Genomic DNA, 19,379 nt, shown 5'->3' on the forward strand with positions numbered 1-19,379 from the left:
ACATTGCCTATGTTTTGAACATTTCATGCCTAACAATACATAGCCTTTACTAGAGATGCACAAGTTGATCTTGAACTATGCAAAAGACCAGGTCAGACCTGGCCTTGATTTTAGCAGCCTCCGGGCCATTTGGAAACCTGGTGGGAGTGAGCAACTGTCTAATTTTCCCTGGATACTTCTAGATTATATCAGAAGCAAGGTCACATGGGTTGGGATAACCCTAACTACAGAGGAAAGCCGAGTCAGAAGACAATGTCCAGCCAGCTACATCCAGGCTTTCCAGATAATACTTACTCACTGAGAAAGTAGGAGACGCACAGAGGCAATTAACTGGAACGATAAGGAGCTATTTTAAAAGATGGATATATTTAGAACTCAAGCACACCCAGAACATAGGACTCGTGGGTGGAGACATGTACAAACCTATGTCTGTGGTCAGCCACAGATGAATCCACAGACATATGAGAAGCAAATCAGGTTGACAAAAACAAGACTCAGTCAATGTTCACTGTTTGACCTTCAAAAGATAACACTGAGGAAAGAGTCTGATCTACTGCCAGAGCCCTTTGGCTCGAATACAATTAATTTTACATTTAAACATTCATAATGTGGAGTCACTGTGGTATTAGAGGAAGGGGGTTGTTTCAAGCAGACAACAGATGTTTTGGCTTTCTACTACATCCTCTTATGAATATAGATCTATTTATGTGAGAATAGACAGGCAATCAGAGGTTCGGTGTACAGCCAAAAAACTGATTTACACACAGATCTGAAGTACAAGGAAAAGGAAAACAAGTTAAAATTAATCAGGGCCAGAGGACAAGATGGAGCTGAAGGAGATTGAACTGAGATCTCTAGATGTATGGGGTGGGGGGGGGGGGGGGGACTCTGTTTGGCTTGTCTTTAGTTCCAACTAGGAAAGATACAGAAAGTTACAAATAAAGGGGGTGGTTTGAATGTGTTCTCCAAAGGGCCATGTCCTCGGGAGTGGATTAAGGTCATTTTCATGGAGGTGGAATTGATCTGGAGAAAGTGGATTTATTATGAAAGCAGGTCCAGTTCACTCTAGTCTGGCTTTTGTTCTCTCTTGCCTTTCCCCCTTCTACCATGAGATGCCGCAACACAAAGATTCCAGAGCCACACAGCTTTCTGTCCGCTATAAATACCTCCGCCTGGGAGATGCTGTGGTAGCAGCAGTCAGAAGGAGAGATAAATGATGTACAGAAAGACAAGAAGAGCCCTGGGGTAAGAGATGGTGGGAGAGTGAACACGTTATCCACCCACAGTAACTAAATGCAGCTGTCAGAAGCTAGAACCAGCTGGGCATCTTTAGATCTCAGAACTTAGGTAGAGTAAAACCAGCACATCCCTCCTGGCAGATATGAAACTCTACACTGGGCACAGACAGGAAAGGACTGAGGAAGAAAACTAAAATCCAGGGGAAGTGGAGCCGTGCATGGGTGATGATGCTACCCTCTCCACCCCGACCCCTCCCCAGCCCCAGTGAAATGACTCAACTCCCCACAGCTCGGGTCTACAAGCAGCAGGAAACAATCCACAGCCCAGGGTCCCCTAAGCAGGCAGGTGCACCTCCTGGCCCAGGCTGTAGAACCAACAATGAAATTATCCAAGCTTACCCCACATTGCGAATCGTAGCACACGATCACATTTGGGCTTCAAATTAAAAGTGCTAAACTTCCATCAAAATACAAAAGTAGAAATCAGAGCACACCTAGGGTCTCCCAAGCACACTGCTACAAGCTCACTTCAGACAGGCACTCGCCAGAAACAAAAAGGGCACCAGCTGGAGTCCAGTGGGATTCTTCCTGAGTGGGGAGTGGGTTTTGGAGGACGGTGACACATTTTCCTCTTAAGAACTGTTGGAGGTTCTATCCTGGTACAATGATTCCATGGTCAGGGCAAGGAAGAGGGGGAGAGAAAGCAAAGACAGTTGCTGCACAAGACTCTCTTGTATTGTTTTTCAGCTTGGGAACAGCCCACCAGGCCCAAAATAGATGTTTGTCCAAAGAAGAGCAAAAGATGGTGGGTGCACACAGGAGAAGATGCTAAGCAGCACTGGTTATCAGAAGAACAGAACTCAAATGCCAATGACAGATTTCACATCCACAGACGGCTGTAGTCCAAAGACGGAACCAAGTGTTGGTGAGGAAGTGGACAGGCCACACCCACTGTCAGAATATAGAATAACTGTGCCTCTGTGGGCAGCTCTTCAAAATGTTGAATACAAAATTCCCATATGACCCAGCAGTTCTAGCCATAGGCAATTATTCCATCAACATGGAAATACCTGGGGCTGGGCTCAGTGGCTTACCCTGGAATCCTAACTACTCAGGAGGCAGAGATCAAGAAGATTGCAATGCGAGGCCAGCCCAAGCAAAAAAAGTGAGCCAGACCCCCTTCTCAAACTAGAAGTCTAGTGTGGTAGCCTATATCTATATTTCTAGCTGCACGAGAGGGAGCATATAGGAGGATTAGGATCAAAGGCTAACCCTAGCAATAAAACAAAATAAAACAAAGACCCTATCTGAAAATTAACTGAAGTAACAAAAAGGTCTGGGGATGTGGCTTGAGTGATAAAGTGACTATTTAGAAAGAGTAAGATCCTGAGATCAAAGCCCAATATTGCTATTTCAAAAGACCACAAACAAAAACACACTAAAGCCACCAGCACAACAATGTTCATCACAGCACAATTTGTCATAGCTAGAATATGGAACCAACCCAGATGCCCCTCAGTAGAAGAAAGGATCAGGAAAATGTGGTACATATACACAATGGAATTTTATGCCTCTATCAGAAATAATGACATTGCCCCATTCGTAAGGAAATGGAAGGACTTGGAAAAAATAATACTAAGTGAAGTGAGCCAGACCCAAAGAAACATGGACTCTATGGTCTCCCTCATAGGGAATAATTAGCACAGGTTTAGTCTAGTCACAGCAGAGGATCACAAGAGCCCAACAGCTATACCCTTATGAACACATAAGATGATGCTATGTGAAATAAACTCCATGTTATGGAAACAACTGTTATATCACTGTTATAATTACTTTCAACATGTGATGTGAAACCGTAGCTTCTATTATTGATGACCCTCTTGTATCCCCTTCCTGTGGTTGTACCTGAACTATCTCTGTATCTTATGTGAGCACATTGGAATCCGTGTATACTGGTAGTAGAACTAGGAAAATGAAAGGGAATACCAAAATCAAGAGACACATGGTAAAAATACAAACGACTACAAAAGCAGTACTTGCAAAACTGTTTGGTGTAAATCAACTGAACAACTCATGAAGGGAAAGAGAAAGGGGAGGGGGAGGGGGGAATGAGGGAGGAGGTAACAAACAGTACAAGAAATGTGCTGGGAATATGGCCTAGTGTCAAGAGTACGTGCCTCCTATACATGAAGCCCTGGGTTCAATTCCCCAGCACCACATATATAAAAAATGGCCAGAAGGAGCACTATGGGTCAAGTGGCAGAGTGCTAGCCTTGAGCAAAAAGAAGCCAGGGACAGTGCTCAGGTCCTGAGTCCAAGGCCCAGGACTGGCCAAAAAAAAAAAAGAAAGAAAGAAATGTATCCAATGCCTAACGTATGAAACTGTAACCTCTCTGTATGTCAGTTTGACAATAAAAATTTCAAAAAAAAACTTATACACGAATGCTCATCTCAGTATTACTCATAATATTCAAAATGAGGCCCTCATTCATTTGAATGAATGAGTTATGGATTGCTCTGGATTAGTCGTTAGACTTCATGGATATATGAAAAATTGCTGAACTCCGTCTGAGTGGAATGAAATGGAAATCCTATTTTAATTCCAGCTCTTGCTCAGCCAGCATGCCTGGCCTCCTTGCACAGGAAATCTTTTATTTCATCCTGGCACATGCTAGGCAAGCACACTACCCAACTCCTTGGTTTAGATTTTGTTTGTGAGATGAGGTCTTACCAAGTTGGCCCGGGCTAGCCTTGAACTCTGCTATCCTCCTGCCAAGGAGCTGGAATTACAGGCATGTAGCACCACACCCATCTCTAGGTTTGCAAGTTTGTCACCTCTGTACCTAAGTATCTAGGCTTGACATTCGCTCACCATGTGATGCCTGGCCAACACACAGTCTTTACAATAAGCTCCCTGTGTGTAACACGGGCACACCTCATCCAGAGCTTGGTGGGAGGTATGAGGATAAAGCTAGTTAATGAGTAGAAAGTTCCTATTAACAGCATGTGGGGTAAAGTAAATAATAAATGTGAGTGAGCATATATTGCCTACAAAAATTCCCAGGTGCTACACCATGTTGACACTGGGTTACACCCACCTAGCCAGTACCCTTACAATACCACAGTCCAGGAGAGCGGCCATGGCAGGAATGCCTCCTGTAGACTGGGGGAGGGCAGGGGGGTCTTGACATAAGCCAGAGACAGCCTACAGCCTGCCCTGAGTTGGCTTGGTGTTGGCTGTCCTGCCCCTTACCCCACCGCCATGTGGATGACTTTACATCCTGAACACAATAGACCTGACCTGGGTGGGTTCTTGGCCCTGGCTAGCTTGGGGGTCAATATACCCAAGGCCAAGGGCAAGCAGGACATGCTATCAAGAGCCCATACCCGGGGGGCGGGGGGCACCAAGGACTTCAGTCCCTGTGATACTTGCAAACCCACAACCTCGGCCTCCAAGAGTTAGGGCCTCCAAGAGTTAGACTATGTCCGCTGTGGCCATGCTGCCCTGAGCCAGATAACCCCTTGGCAGAGCACTGTCAACCCAGAACAGCACTGGGCCTGCTCCAGCCCTTGCGTTGTAACACCAATACCTGGTGGCCAGCTCTCCAGAAAAGTTCCACAGGACCATACTCCTCTTAGATGGCCAAGCCGGGCCCCTGAGGCACACTTTCCTAAATCAATCTTGTTATAGGCCAAATGGTGCCCGCCCCCCCCCCCCCAAGCTATCTGTGTGGAAATCCTAATCCTGAGAAGATTGGCAGGCATCTGTACTTGGAAAGAGGAGTTTTAAAGAAGCAGTGAAAACAAGACAGACCATGGGGTTGGCCCTCATCCAATAGGACTCCTGTCCACATAAGAATGACTTCTTTTTGAGACAGAATCTCTCCATGTAGCCCCAGCTGGCCTTCAGCTCACAATCCCCCTGCCTTGGTCTCCCAAGTACTTGGATTACAGGCATGCATCACTACACCACACTTTCACTGGAAGAAATCCAGGTGCATAAAGGTAGAGGAAAGACAATGTGAAGGCAGAAACCTGGGAGGAGAGGGCTTCACCACTGACACCTTCCCCTTGCTCTTCTGCCCTCCAGGGCTATGAGACACCAGCCAGTGGTCATCTGTTATGGCAGCCTGAGCAAAGTAATATGCACCTTATCTGCAGAAACAACTGTTTGTCGTTCCCAGAATTCAAAGGTACTTGATAGAAATACAGGTCATTTTCCTTCCTTATGGAAAAGGCCTCAGGACTGGGAGTTCTATGATGTGGAAAGAATGTATACATATTTTTTTCTCTTTCCCGATTGTATTCTTTTTCTCTCATTTCTTATCTCTCTCACTTTATTTTCTCAGACATATAACAATTTTAAATGCATAAATGGTTACAGAAATTTTTTTAATCCTCTCCTGGGAAAGTATTGATAACCTTGAGAATATCTTTTGAAGATTTGGAAAGATACACTCAGTACCAAGTGGAATTACCCTGACAGGAATGTCTGTATTTAAGTATATATTATTTACTAACAGGGGAAGTCCATCAAAACACCCTGGCTATGTTGAGGAACACCACTCTTTATTTGAAATGAAGGGTAACAGATAGCCCTGCACTTGCTTTATTTCTGTGTCTTGATTTGGTTAAGTAATGATAAGAAATTCCTGATTTTTATAGCAGGTGGCTATAAATAGAAACCTTTTGACCCACCATGGTGAAATCAGTTAGATTTACCTCCAGGTTTGGAAGGTTAAAAGCAACTTTTATTCTCTCTTCCTTTTTGTGTTGGCAGTGAGTCTTGAGCTCTTGCTTAGTTGTTGTTATCATTATTATTACTACTATTACTATTATTATTAGTCCTCCAGGCTGGCATTCTATTACCTGAGCCACAACTCCATCTCTGGCTTTTTACTGGTCAAATGAAAATAAAGTCTGATGGATTATCTGTGTCCAGTCTGGCTTTGAACTTCGATCCTCAGACCTCTGTCTCCTGAGTAGCTAGGATTACAGGCATGAGCCCCAACACTCAGTTTGGAAAGCTTCTATTAAGGTAACTTGTATAAGAAATTGCTGTCCAGGGGCTGGGGATCTGGCTCAGCGGAAGAGTGCATGCCTGGCGAGCACAAGGCCCCAAGCGCAAGGTCCCGAGTTCGGTCCCCAGCTCCAGGGAAAAAAAAAAAGTATAAAAGAAATTACTGTCCAAATAGATGTAGACAGTAAGACTGTAAAAGACTGAAAAGCCGTAAAAATACAATTTCCTGCCCCAGGTTTGCTTTGCAAATGTCTGTGCTTCACTTTGAAGACACAAGCAGCAAAGCAGACACACACCAAGTTAATACCATTCCGGTGCCCACACCATGGAAAACCAAGACCCAGGGAGTTCAGAGCAAGGCAATTAAGAAAGCATCAGCCTTGAACTCGGCTTGGATGAGGAGTAAAATACAAACAGGCAGAAAAGCATTACAACCCTGCACGACTCTGAGGCCTCTGCTTCCTCACCGTGAGTCTAAGACAGGGTCACATGGCACTGACTATGCCCAGGTCTGAAGGGCCGAGGCCTCAGCACCCACAATGCTCACTCACTAGTTTTATTCTCAGTAAAATTCCTACCCACCCCCCCCCCCCACACCGAAGGCCTAACTCCTCCAAGGTTTGTGCTCAAAAGAAGACTGGGATCTTTTTAAATTGTTCTCGGGCTTGAACTCTGGGCCTGGGCTCTGTCTCTGAGCTCTTCAGCTTGAGGCTAGTGCTCTACCATTTTGAGCCATAGACCACTTCCGGTTTTGTGGTGATTAATCGGAGGTAAGAATCTTACAGACTTTCCTGCCTGGGCTAGCTTTGAACTGTGATCCTCGGATCTCAGCCTCCTGAGTAGCTAGGATTATAGGTGTGAACCACCTGTACCAGGCAAGACCATGAATTTTAAGAGTGGGGCTTACTTCACCAAAGACTAACCAATGAAAGGACATACCAGCATCTGGAGGGACAGAGCCCACTTCCCAAGGAAGGAAGGGGCACTTGGCATCAAATCCAAGCCCCAACCCATCACTGGAGCTCTGAGGCCAGCCATGTTGTCATTCATTACTCCATGCAAGAAAGCAGAGAATGAAATTGTGATGTCTGCAGGAATGTGAATGGAACTGGACTATGGGGATGAGGGAGGATGGGGAGCAAGAGGAAAAGAATGAGGAATGAATATGATCAAAATACATTAATCTTTGCTTTTTTTTTTTTTTTTGCCAGTCCTGGGCCTTGGACTCAGGGCCTGAGCACTGTCCTTGGCTTCTTTTTGCTCAAGGCTAGCATTCTGCCACTTGAGCCACAGTGCCACTTCTGGCTATTTTCTATATATGTGGTGCTGGGGAATTGAAGCCAGGGCTTCACATATACGAGGCAAGAACACTTGCCATAGGCCATATTCCCAGCCCCTCAAAATACATTAGATGTATGACAATGTCACAGTGAAGCTCATTGTTTTGTATAATTAATTCATACCATTAGAAGGAGGAGGAAAATGAGGAGGAAGAGTAGGAAGGGGGAGGAAGAAGAGGAGAAGCAGCAGCAACAGCCTGTCTGGTGGCTCACACCTATAATCCTAGCTACTCAAGAGGCTGAGACCTGAAAATCTCAAAGCCAGCTAGGGGCACACAAATATAAGACACCCGTATCTTCAACTAATCAGCAAAAAGCCAGACATGAAGTTTTGACTCAAGGAGTAGAGCGCCAGGCTTAAGCTGAAAAGCCAAGTGAGAGTGCAAGAGTACAAAGCTTTAAGTCCCAGAACCAGCAGAGGAAGGAAGAAAAAAAGGAAGGAAGGGAGGGAGGAAGTGAGGGAGGCAGGCTGCTGAAATGTTAATTCAAATTGACTTTGCTTAATGAAGAATACATACCAGAAAGGCTTTTTGAACAGAATATTGGATCAATATTTTTAAGAAAACAACGCTGCCCCAGAGATTTCCTCCTTTAAAAGATGCCACAATTCTAGATTTTAGTCTGAGCTGACAAAGACAAAGCACAGTTTCCCCTCCAGTCTTGGGACTCCCGGGACCCACATGCCTGCAGCTCGGGCTCCAGGGAGCCTGGGACACAGCTCCCTGAATCCAGTGCTCCAATTCAGCAGCGCGCACGGCAGCCTCCAGATAAAACAGCCCAAGGCCTGGCTTAACAGCTTAATCAGGTAATGGTTGAACCAAAATAGAATTCTCAGGAAACAGGGCTGGTAGTAACAAGCAACAAAGTCACATCGTTGAAAAACCATACCCACTAAGGAAAAACCAAGGTTTCTTCATATGGAGTTTGGAAGGAGTCCATGTTGTTTTGCTAATGACACCTCCCCATGCCACTGATGGTTGTCAATCAACACACTACAGTAAGAACTGTGGTCCAGAACCCAGCCAATGCACAGCGATCAGGAATAAACGTAGGCTTGTTGTGAGGGAGAGCCAGGCCTCTTGGGAGTGTCCTGGGGGCATGGTGTGAGGGGCCACAGGGGTGGCCTGAGTACTTCACAGCACTGGGGCAGGGCAGGCTGGGATGAGCCAGTCGACTTGTCATGAACCCCATCATGGTATCTGTCACCTGCAGAGTTTTATTTGGACATTTTGGAATAAAGCCCTTTGCTTTGTAATAAGGTATTTGTGTGCTAATACTGCAGCTTGCTGTGTTTCTGAGTATTATGTATTAGAAGACCTGGAGAAGAGCTTAGCTTGGACCTCCATACCTCCCTCTCCTCAGCCAAGAGAAGAGAGAGGGGGAAGGAGGGCCAGAGAGAAGCTACTAAATCAGCCCAAATCATGACCACATCCCTGTCTCTCAGAGCCTGACCTTTCTCCTGTCTAGCAACCTTCCAACCTCCTGACTTGGTCCTCTCGCCCTCAGCCTGTCCCTCGCCTAGGCTGAGGTCTCCACCTACCTGCTGATCCTTGCAGACCTGTACCCAACGAACTCCCATACTCTCGGGCCCCTTAGCCAGATTCCTCCCCTTACCACACATTGGCTGCAGAGTATGTGTCTTCCTCCATACTGCACTTCCCCGGCCACAGGCCATAGTCTCCCCTTGCCACCAGTCCATCCAGTAGTGGGTACAAGGTAGACCAATCAACAAGAAAATGAACTGATGTAAATGTCACTTAACAAAAAGCCTGTCCTGGTGCTGCCTGGCACGAGTGCATGCCACTCCTGGACTTCTCCAGCACCTCTTAGCGCTCCCAAGTTCAGGCAAGTCTGTCCTGTGTCACCCTTGAGGAAGTCCCTTGTGCTCACCCACTCCCCACCTTCTCACTCACCACCCTAAGCTCTGCCTCTGCCTCTCCTCAACTCCCACAATCCTCTTCTTGTAGCTCAGTGCCAGAACTACCTGGCAAGGAGTGTCTCACTGGCCTCTGCTTCTAATCTCTGTGGCCACTCTGCCATTAAAATAAAAGACGTAGAGGCCCCAGCAGGCAAGGACCTGCCTCCTTCTGTGCCCACCCATATGACACTCTGGGAACTCTGTCCCTCTGATTGGAACACCCTGGAACACCCTGGGCTTCTTCTCAGCACTCAGCTTAGGCTTGCATGATATCCACTACAAAGCAGGCTTCTCCTCACTCCCTCCATGGCCCTCAGCACTTGTGCCCAACTGGCAGTCCTTGCTGTACTGGCTGAAGTCTCCTCACTCAGAATGGAGATTCCCAAAGAATAAGGGGTTTACCTCATTCACTTTGTGATCGGAGCTTGATACACAACCTAACACCTATAGAAAGTTGGAAGAATTGTTTGAATGAAAGGATGGGTGGATGGATAGGTGATAAAGGAATGATAGAATTTAGAAGAATCAACACTTTCAAACTCCCACCGAACTTTGAAATCAGATCCCAGAAGTACCCAACTTTCCTGGAAAACAGAACTCTTTTCCTTCCAGTTGAATAAACCCCAAGCGATGCCAACACAAGGACTTTCCATCTCTCATCCTATCTTTCCTTACAAATAGATGACCACCTACCTTTCTCTCTGGGAAGCACCCAGAATTCTTTGGCCCAGAAAACCATTAGTCCACTTCAGAACAGGGCCCAAAATCACAGCTGAGGGCTGAGTATAGGCCCCTGATTGGCTCTAGAGGCACCCAATGCCCTCTGATTGGCTGTAGTGGCCCTGATGTCTTCTGATTGGCTCTAGAGGCACCTGACACCCTCCAATTGGTTCTGGCCTTGATGCCCTCTAATTGGCTCTACATTTGGCAACAATCCCATCCTTTGCAGGAACAAAAACAGGATGGGAGCAGAGGCCTCCCAAGGCCTGAGCCAGTCGTAGGGGTCTAGGTGAAGCCCTCCTTCCCCCAAGACTCTGGTACTTGGCCAGCTTAAGATCCAAGACAGGGAGGAAACCATGGGTGAAGTGTAGGCAGCCCAGGCTCAGATTTAGGACATGGAAGGACACAACATTTGGGGAAAGACATGCCTGATCCCAGCTTTGAAGTTAAACAAATACCTGGCTCAAATTCTGAATCCAACATCTCCATTTTCAAAGGCCACATAGAAGCTGCTCAATCTCTCCAAGCCTATTCCACCGTTGGCAAAACAGACTGCCATCTCTACTTTAGAAAGACATTTTGCCCCCCCCACCTGTCCTTCCCCCTGGACAAGTCTTGTCTTTCACACAGGAAAAATACAGCCCCATATCAATCACACCTCTAGGCTCCTCAGACTGTTTTAATGCCAAGCCTTTAAGATGGATCCACATTTACTTAATGCTGGCAAGTGAATGGGCCAGCTGACCTCCAAATCCAGTTTATATGTGTTTGTGGCAGAGATTCAATATGTAGTTTTCAATAAAAATGACAAGACGGGTTCTGTCTGTATTTATCCCACCAACCAGGCCTGATCAACAAAGACTGCTTTTTCCACAATTAGTGCACGTGCCAGGCACTAATCTACCTGAGGCTTCCACACTGCCTATGCAGCAAGAAATCAGATTTAAACCATTAGGAGACACTAGAACTTCTTCCTGATGTAGGCTGGGAGGGGGACGGGGGGGGGCACGACAAGAGCAACTGGAATGTTAAATCTCCTGATATCTTCTAGAGATTATGTCAGGTCCCCCAGGGTTTAGACTCTTGAGTAAAACAATTATTCAGAAGAACAAATACAAATTAAACAGTCTTCATTCCACACATGGCCTGCCACAGCATCTTTCAAGGACATTGCAGAAGCACTCCTCTTTCTGTCTTGCCCCATAAATACTGAACAAGGAAGAACACTGCTAAGACTGAGGCTTGGCAGAAGAGTCTGATGAGATCGGTCAGTTCTGTGCCACCGGCATGGTGTTCCTAAAGGCTCCAGGAGACTCTATAATTATCTAGCTTTGTGCTGTGCTACCTCAAGCAAAGCACAGTTTCTTGTAGCTCCCTTACGCCCATCTCCCAAGGCAGAAGCACCTCAGGGCAAGAAATGACTCTAGCGCTCAGCTACGATGGGTACTTTTGGGGAGAAAATACATCCACTCAAGCAAACTTGCAGAAAGGAAAGCCAGGAGCCAGCTGTTCACTTTGCAAACCTGCTCATGATTACTATAAAACATCTGTAAAAAGGATTTGTTTTCTGTGCCTGGCACATGATTTGGCAAGGGCCCTGCCTCAGCAGAGCATGGGATACCTGATCAACAGGCAAAATGAAGGTGCTCTGCTTACCAAACATATACTGGGTATGAATGATCAGCATGGTCTATAGGCAAATGGTCCAGCGTTCAGCCTCATCGGGGCTAAGGCACTAATGGGCTGTGTTTCAGAGACAAGTCATTTAACTACTCTGGTTTTATTTTCCTCACCCAGAGATAGAGGGTGACTAATAATTAGTAAGCATTACCACTTCCTGGAATTACTGGGGAAATGTAACAAAGGGCAAGCTGTCAGAAAACACAAAGGCATGTCCAGAAATCAGGGGATTCTTCTACCATGGCTATACATATGGGGAAGGAAGAGCTACAGGAAAATCACCTGCATCCATTCTTGCTCACACTAAATATGCATCCTCTGACTAATAAAAGAAGCAGCTGGAATGTGCCAGGCTGCTGCAAGTCAGGATGAACATGAAGCTCCTGCTGCCTGTCACTCTATGACAGCTTTCCATGCCCCAGGACAGTCACACAGGCAAATGCAGCCACCTCAGCACCACAGGATCAGGCCTTAAGCCTATTACTTCCTGTTTATCAGGCATAAGCCATGTTCTAGGAGTGTCCAGAATACCCAAGGCATCAACCAGGTGAGAGGAGCCACCAATCCCCAGGACAACTCACGGAGCCAATAAGAACAAGCAGGGGGCAGGAGGACAACTCATGGGGCGAATGAGAACAAGCTGGGGAGGGAGCTATCACCTCTCCATCACTTTTAGGTACCTCCTTCTACGCCCTATTAGATTTTGGTAGCTTCCCTTGATACCCAAAGACAACAGTTCAATATTCTGCACAAACCATATCTCTCTCTAGGAAATCCTAAGAAAAGCAGGGTAAACCCTACTGACTCCATGCTGGACAAGCTCCTCACAGTGAGCCCCTAGCAAGCAGCCCCATCTCCACACAACGGAGCAAGGTCAGCTGACACAGCCTCCCTGCGTTGCTGGAACTTTCAAGCCTTTCAAATCATCTTGTCCTGCTTATACCCACCCCTTCCCCCCATCCACCTTCACATTTCCTAGAAGCTGAGTTGGCCGAATAGTGAACAACTACAGAGATGACCAGAACAATCACAGGCAAAGGAAAGCACCTGGAAAGCTCTACAGGAAAACACTGGCCTGGCAAGAAAAGACAGTAAGGGAAAGGAGCTCTAAAAAGAAAGGCAGAATCTGGGCTTCAGTTGCTCATACCTGTAGTCCTAGCTACTCAGGAGGCTGAGATCTGAGGATCATGGTTCAAAGCCAGCCCAGGCAGGAAGTCTGTGAGATTCTTCAATTAACCACTATAAAGCTGGAAATGGTACTAGAGCTCAAAGTGGTAGAGTACTAGTCTTGAGCAAATACAAGCTCAAGGACAGCAGCCAGGCCTTGAGTTCAAGCCCCGGGACAAAAGAAAGAATGACAGAGAGAGAGAGAGAGAGAGAGAGAGAGAGAGAGAGAGAGAGAGAGAGAGAGAGAGAGAGAGAGAGCACAAAGGGCAAGGAGACAGAAAGAGCTTGTCCAACATCTAGAACAATGATTTTTAAAGCCAAGCATCCATCAGCAGTACCTGAAATGTGTGTTAAACACACAAACCCAGAGTTCTTGGGCAGTGTTGAAAGAAAACAAACAGGCAAGGGCTGCTAAAGCTGCCCATGAGGCAACATCCCATTTTAAGACCCAAAGAGCTCTTAAGAAAACCCCTGGTAGGAGGTGAACAGCAGTGTACCTGGCTGCATATCCCCCTCTCCCTCCCCTCTTCCCCCACTTGTGTGCTCTGTTTGATCCTCAAATCATTCCTGCCTGTTTGTCTCTGGGGGCTACATCCAGCTCTCAAGCATGAGACGAAGGATGACCGGAAGAGTGAGTGAGGGTGCCAGACCAGTGACACTGACGTGTGGAAAGAATGCTCTCAGGCTGCTGGTCCCATCCTCGAATCCACACTATGCACCTCCTTAGTGACAAGCAAGCCACTGGACTGTGTCAGGGAAATGCTGTGACCTGCGTTTCTCCTCTCATCGGTCCTGATGGTCTGCACAAGGCGCTGTGATTTCCCACTGAGAAATCATTTCATGTCACCAAACCACCACGCTGCCGACCTCACCGAGCACCCGAGATGGATGAAAGAAAGCAAAACACAGCCACCAGCACTGTCCCTCTGGGAGATGGTGGAGAAATCCCTCAAGGATAGGATAAAAGGACCACACATATTTCTCTAATTCCCAAAGCCAACGCTATTATCTGCACACTATTTTACTAACAGCAGGAGTTCCTGGCACCATATACTGTTTTGTTTTATGGGGAGTTAACGGATGTTCCCACAGAGAGCACTGCTATGAATGATATAAGCAGTCTCTGTTAACGGCCTGCCCTGTGAGTCTCTTCTCCTTTGGCTGAGATGGGGAAATGTGGTCAGGATTCACACACAGAACTTAGACTTTTCTGGCTATGGGACAAGAGAGGTAGCAGCGAATGACAACTTCAGGCTCAGTAAGGAAAGAGGGTGGCCAGAGACACGCACAGCATCTGGTAAACACAGGCACCATTTGTATTTGCAGACATCTGGTGATGATTTTGTGCATATCAATAGGTTGTGATGGAACAAATGTGATCTCCCCTCCCACCAACAAAAAAATTCAATCAATTGTTCTTGGTATATGAGCATAACCGTACCCATGTTCCCAGGCTGAACGCCTGACAGAATGTGAACCCCAGGAAGCCTTCTGAGTCAAACCATCTTCTGCATAGCAGTGCCCTCCTACACAAACTCCAACCCCCAAACCAAGCCCAATCTCAGCTACACCACACTCAAAACATGGGGTCTCCGGGCCCACACAGCTTCTGGAGCAGAAAGCAAGCAGGGCCTCAGGTGAAAACATAGGCTAGAGCCCCAAGAACACTGACCAAATATTTCTGCCCTCCTCCCTAGCCCACAGAGTGAGCTCATTTGCATCCACAGATGTGCTCCCCCCCCCCACCCCAGCTGCTGTCACATCCCTCACCTGTTTTCCAAAAGCGTCATGCACACCACCTCACGCACTCCAGGGTTGTTGGCCTTCTCCACTGAGCAGCCCTGAAAGTTCCAGGTGGCCAGCCTCAGCACTGGCCTCCCGTCCCTCGTGCCTCCGAAGGCCTCTACTGAGGGCCGAGTGGAGATAATCTGCGTGGGTCCCCCTGGAGGCAGGTCCAGGTCCTCACTCTGCAGACTCAGAGAGGTAGGGCTGGGGTGCGGCTTGGCGGTGAAGGTCAGGCCCCCGTTGGTGTGGGTGGAAGGGGGCCTGGACCGCTCGGCAAACACCTGGTTTCTGATCCTATCCAAGAAGGCAGCACTGATCCCATCCATCCTCACCAAGTCCTCGACACTGCGAAAGGGGCCGTGCTCTCTGCGGAAGTCCACGATGCTCAGGGCCATCTTCTCCGTGAGGCCTCGCACACTCATGAGCTGAGCCGGGGTGGCTGTGTTGATGTTGACTCGTGGCGTGAGGGGCACTGAGGTGGCCAGGTGGTGTGGTTGCTGCTCGGCCAGCAGATCGCGACGCAGCGAGCTGGGAGAGTGCTGGGCTGAGCTGCCCTTACTGCTCACACAGATCTCAAACTTGACCTGCTCCAGTTTGGTGGCACCCACACCACTGACCAGCGCCAGGTCCTCCACCTTCTTGAAACCACCGATGTATTCCCGATACTCCACAATGCTGCGGGCCACAGCCCGCGTCACCCCAGGCAGGGTCATCAGCTCCTCCTCCGTGGCCGTGTTGATATTAAGCCGCTCCTGATTCACCAGGATGTTGCTGAAATTGCAGGCTGCACTGAACTTTCGGCTGTGGGAAAGATCCGAGGGGTCCCTGGGGATGGAGCGATGGCAGCCCAGGGTGCCCCCCATGGCCAGCCAAAAGCAGGGGCCCAGGAAGGCCTGGCCACTGCGGAGTCGTGGCTAGGGAGAGTGAGAACGGGAAAGCTCCTATCAACAGGGAAGGCGCAGGATTTAGGAGTGGAACAAGTTGCTGCAGACAAACACCGAATCTCCCATGCCTGGTGTCCAAAATGACCTTTCACTCGGCCACCTGGAAATCAACACAGATCGGCAGAATTCAGCTCTCTCCCTGCCGTTAGCTCTGGGACCCAGAGCTGGGGTTCAGGACCAGGAGCTGGGGCCGGCGCAGCCCGGAGAACGGAATCCCAGCCCGGGGAGGCTGCCTCCAGCCGGCTTCCCGGGAGTCAGCGGTCGTCGTTCACCGCGCCTCCCGGGGCAGACCCCACTGCTCAGGCCCCGCCACCCGCGCGGCCCCCTCCTCACTTGGGTCACCCGCGCCCAGCCAGGAGAGAGCTCGACCCCCTTTTCTCTGCGCCGGGTAGGGCAACTTGTGAACTCGGCGCTCGCTCCGTGCAAACGCGGAGAGGGGCTCACCGCGACCCACCCCACGCCGGCACCCCGCTCCCCGCCGCTCTGCTGGGGTAAAGGGCACCGGCCCTCTCACCTGCGGCCTTCTGGCCGGCCTCACGCCGTGCGAGGACTCGCCGCGCCGCCGCGGTCCGCGCGCCCCGGCGCTTTCGGTGGGAGAAACTCTGGCTCCCCGCAAACAGGCAGGACCCGAAGAGCTGCTCGCGAGCTGCGAGAGCGGCGGTGAGACTGGACACCGAGGCTACACCGGGGCTGGCAGCGCGGCGGCCGCGGCCGGGCTCCAAGCTAAAAGTCGGGCACCAAACTCGCGCCGCCCGCCGCGCGGCGCGGGTGTCAAAGCTAGAGTCCGCGCGGCGCCACTGGCGCCTCCGTCTGAAGGCCCCGCCTCCTCCGTCCAAAGGTCCCGCCCCCGCCCCTGCAAGGCCACGCCTCCTCTAGCTGCAAGGCTACGCCCCCTTTCACGTATGGTCGCGCCTCCTCGGAGCGGAAGTTACTTCTCTTGATTCAGAAGGGGCGGGAGCGCAATCTGAACACGGTGGGCGTGGGCTTGGCGGTGGGGGCGTGGCCAAGGTGCGAGGAAAGAGCCACAAAGCTCTAGGGATAGGCGCTGAGGCGGGGCCACAGGACAAGGAAAAGAAGCTTGAGAGCTCCTAGGCGGGACCACGACGTGGGGACGGGGCCCCTGCTTGGGGGCGGGGCCACAGGTTGCGGAACTCGGAGGCCGATGGGCAGGGCTTTCTGCCTGGGGCGGGGTTATGAGGTCGCGTCGGGGGCGTGGCCTCCTCGCGGGCTCCTGGGCTGTGAGGGAATCCCAACTCCTGCCTGACCAGAGGTGTGTGCGAGCTAGAGTCCTGTTTGGCTGCATTTGGCGTGTGTTTGGGACGTGGAGCGACGGCCAGGGCTTTCCTGGCAAAGTGGGTAGGCCTGCAGGTCCAGGGACCTAAGTTCTGCACAGTGTTCCAGAAGGGAGAGAGGGTCTCATTCACCGGTCCATCGACGCCCCGAATCCCTGGGCTCAGGGATGAGGACTTCCACTCCCTCCTGTATCCACGGGCGTGGGGGGGGAGGGGTGTCCTACCCCAGGCTGTTCATTTGTATATTTCGTTCACTGAGTGAACATATGTTCCTACAGGTATTAAACTTAATCGCTGAAAAGGAAGGAAATGCTAGTGGGAATGCAGGCTGTTTCCCCAAAACTCACAACAGGGTTGGGACGGGCCTTGCACATGATAATGTAGTTAAAGATTGAAGGCCTGGGGATAGAGGATTGGCTTGAACAAACCCTGTGATGATCTGGTGAATACTTTGACCCTCTGAAGGGGCAGGTGCCACCCACCTGCTTTGAACTCCAGGGCCCTGGTCAGCAACAGACGAAGGTGGGTAGCCCAGGCATGGGCGAGCCGCAGCCCAAGCTTGGCAAGAGGCTGTTTTCTCCCCGAGTCTCACTACCTGCTTGGAATATTAGGAAGACTCATAATGTTGTGACAGAAATCCAAATAAGATTAGCTTTGACAAAAAAAAAAAAAAGTAGGGGAGAGGGACACTTCCGGCTTCCCTAGGGAAAAGTCAAAGACTAGATCTCACTTCAAGTGTGGTTGCAACCGCTCCAAGGGAGTCAGCAAGCACCGCCACTGTTGGGTTCATTTTCCAGCAAGCTACTTTATCTGACGACTAGAACACCCACTCCACACCCTTCCCTGTGCCCTAGAATACATCAACCCCATCCTACTATGTTTAAGAAACACAGTAAAACTCTTAGAACAGTTTTATTGAGCAGTTTTGTTGAGCACTCTGAGAGATAGGCAGTGAACTGTGGAAAAGCAACCTGGACCACTTGGGAAGAAACTACATTTTATTACCCAAACCAGGATGCTTGAAAATGAATTAGGGGTGCTATTAATAATTTCTCTGGAGCAACAAAAGGAATCTGGTTTTATTTCCCATCAACCCAACCATTTGTTCTCCCTTGTTAGAAATGAAGCCAGAGGAGAAATGAAAAAAAGCAAAGAAAAGGGGATAATTAATAATAACGCCAAGAGTTAGCTACACCGCAGTTCATTAAATGCATAAATGCACGGATATGCATTACATATATGACTGGTCCTATCAAATGTTGAGGAGAACCTAAAGCATACACAGCAAATCAAACTTCCATACATCACCCAGGGGAGTGGAAGCCAGTACACAACCATCTGCAAATAAGTGTGATTCTTTCTTTCAAAGTTTCATAATTACTCACCACATGGTCCATTCATCCCACTTACCAGCATTTACCAGCAAGAAAGCAAAAAGTATGAAACACAGAGTCTCATACATGGACATAACCTGGAACTTCACTAGGAATCAGATACAGTCTGACTCTATTACCGGTGAGTTCATGTGTTGGGCGCTTAGACTTCGGTGTGGTTCATACTGGGGGGATATGTGGGCTTGGTGGGAGGTCCTCAGGGTGCTGAGGAAAGGAATTATGGTAGTTATGGTAGGACCTAGAGTTAGTTACTCAGACAGGGTTGACTTTCAGAAGTACAAACCTGATTTCCCTCTCTGGCTCCAAGCCTCACACCCATTGTGATTTTATCCACTGTGGTGCCATACCAGAGGTAAACCTGTGCTGCCCCTGTGGCCATATGCCTCCAGAGCTGTGAGCTGCATAAACCTCTGCTTAGAAGGGAGCTAGCTTCAGGTACTTTGTTATAGTAACTGAATAAATAAATAGAATAAATAAATGAATGAGAAAGTTGTAGCCTAACCATACATACAATAGAATTTTATTCACAACAAAGACAAGTCAACTATTAATACAAACAATGTCAAGGAATCTTAGAGTCAATATGCTGGATGAAAAAAAAAGCCATACTTCATCTGTAAACATGAGAAAATGCACACATCAGTGGTTGCCTGGGATTTAGATAGAGCGAGGAATGGAATAAAGGGAGACGTGGTGGAAATGTTAATGGAAGAGAGGTGGGTGCATAGATAGACATGTCTGATCTGCTAGGATTGTATATTTTTAAAATGTGCCAATTAGGGCAAAATGAGGGAGGAGGTAACAAGTTGGATAAGAAATGTGCCCACTGCCTTATATATGAAACTATAACCCCTCAGTACATCACTTTGGCAATAAAGAAA

At 48.6% G+C, this 19,379-nt stretch overlaps 1 protein-coding gene across 1 annotated transcript in view; it reads right to left on the reverse strand.

Annotated features, from left to right (window-relative positions):
• Positions 1-16,577, reverse strand: part of Eepd1 (endonuclease/exonuclease/phosphatase family domain containing 1) — a 76,572-nt gene extending 59,995 nt beyond the window's left edge. Inside the window, exons 1-2 of the mRNA XM_048339472.1 lie at positions 16,327-16,577; positions 14,854-15,912 (exon numbers count right to left, since the gene is read on the reverse strand). Coding sequence (XP_048195429.1) covers positions 14,854-15,731 — 878 coding nt within the window. The 5' untranslated portion in view covers positions 15,732-15,912; positions 16,327-16,577. The remainder of the gene's footprint in view (positions 1-14,853; positions 15,913-16,326) is intronic.
• Between the last annotated feature and the right edge of the window lie 2,802 nt (positions 16,578-19,379).

This window comes from Perognathus longimembris, chromosome 2 (assembly GCF_023159225.1).
Source record: "Perognathus longimembris pacificus isolate PPM17 chromosome 2, ASM2315922v1, whole genome shotgun sequence".
NCBI lineage: Eukaryota > Metazoa > Chordata > Mammalia > Rodentia > Heteromyidae > Perognathus > Perognathus longimembris.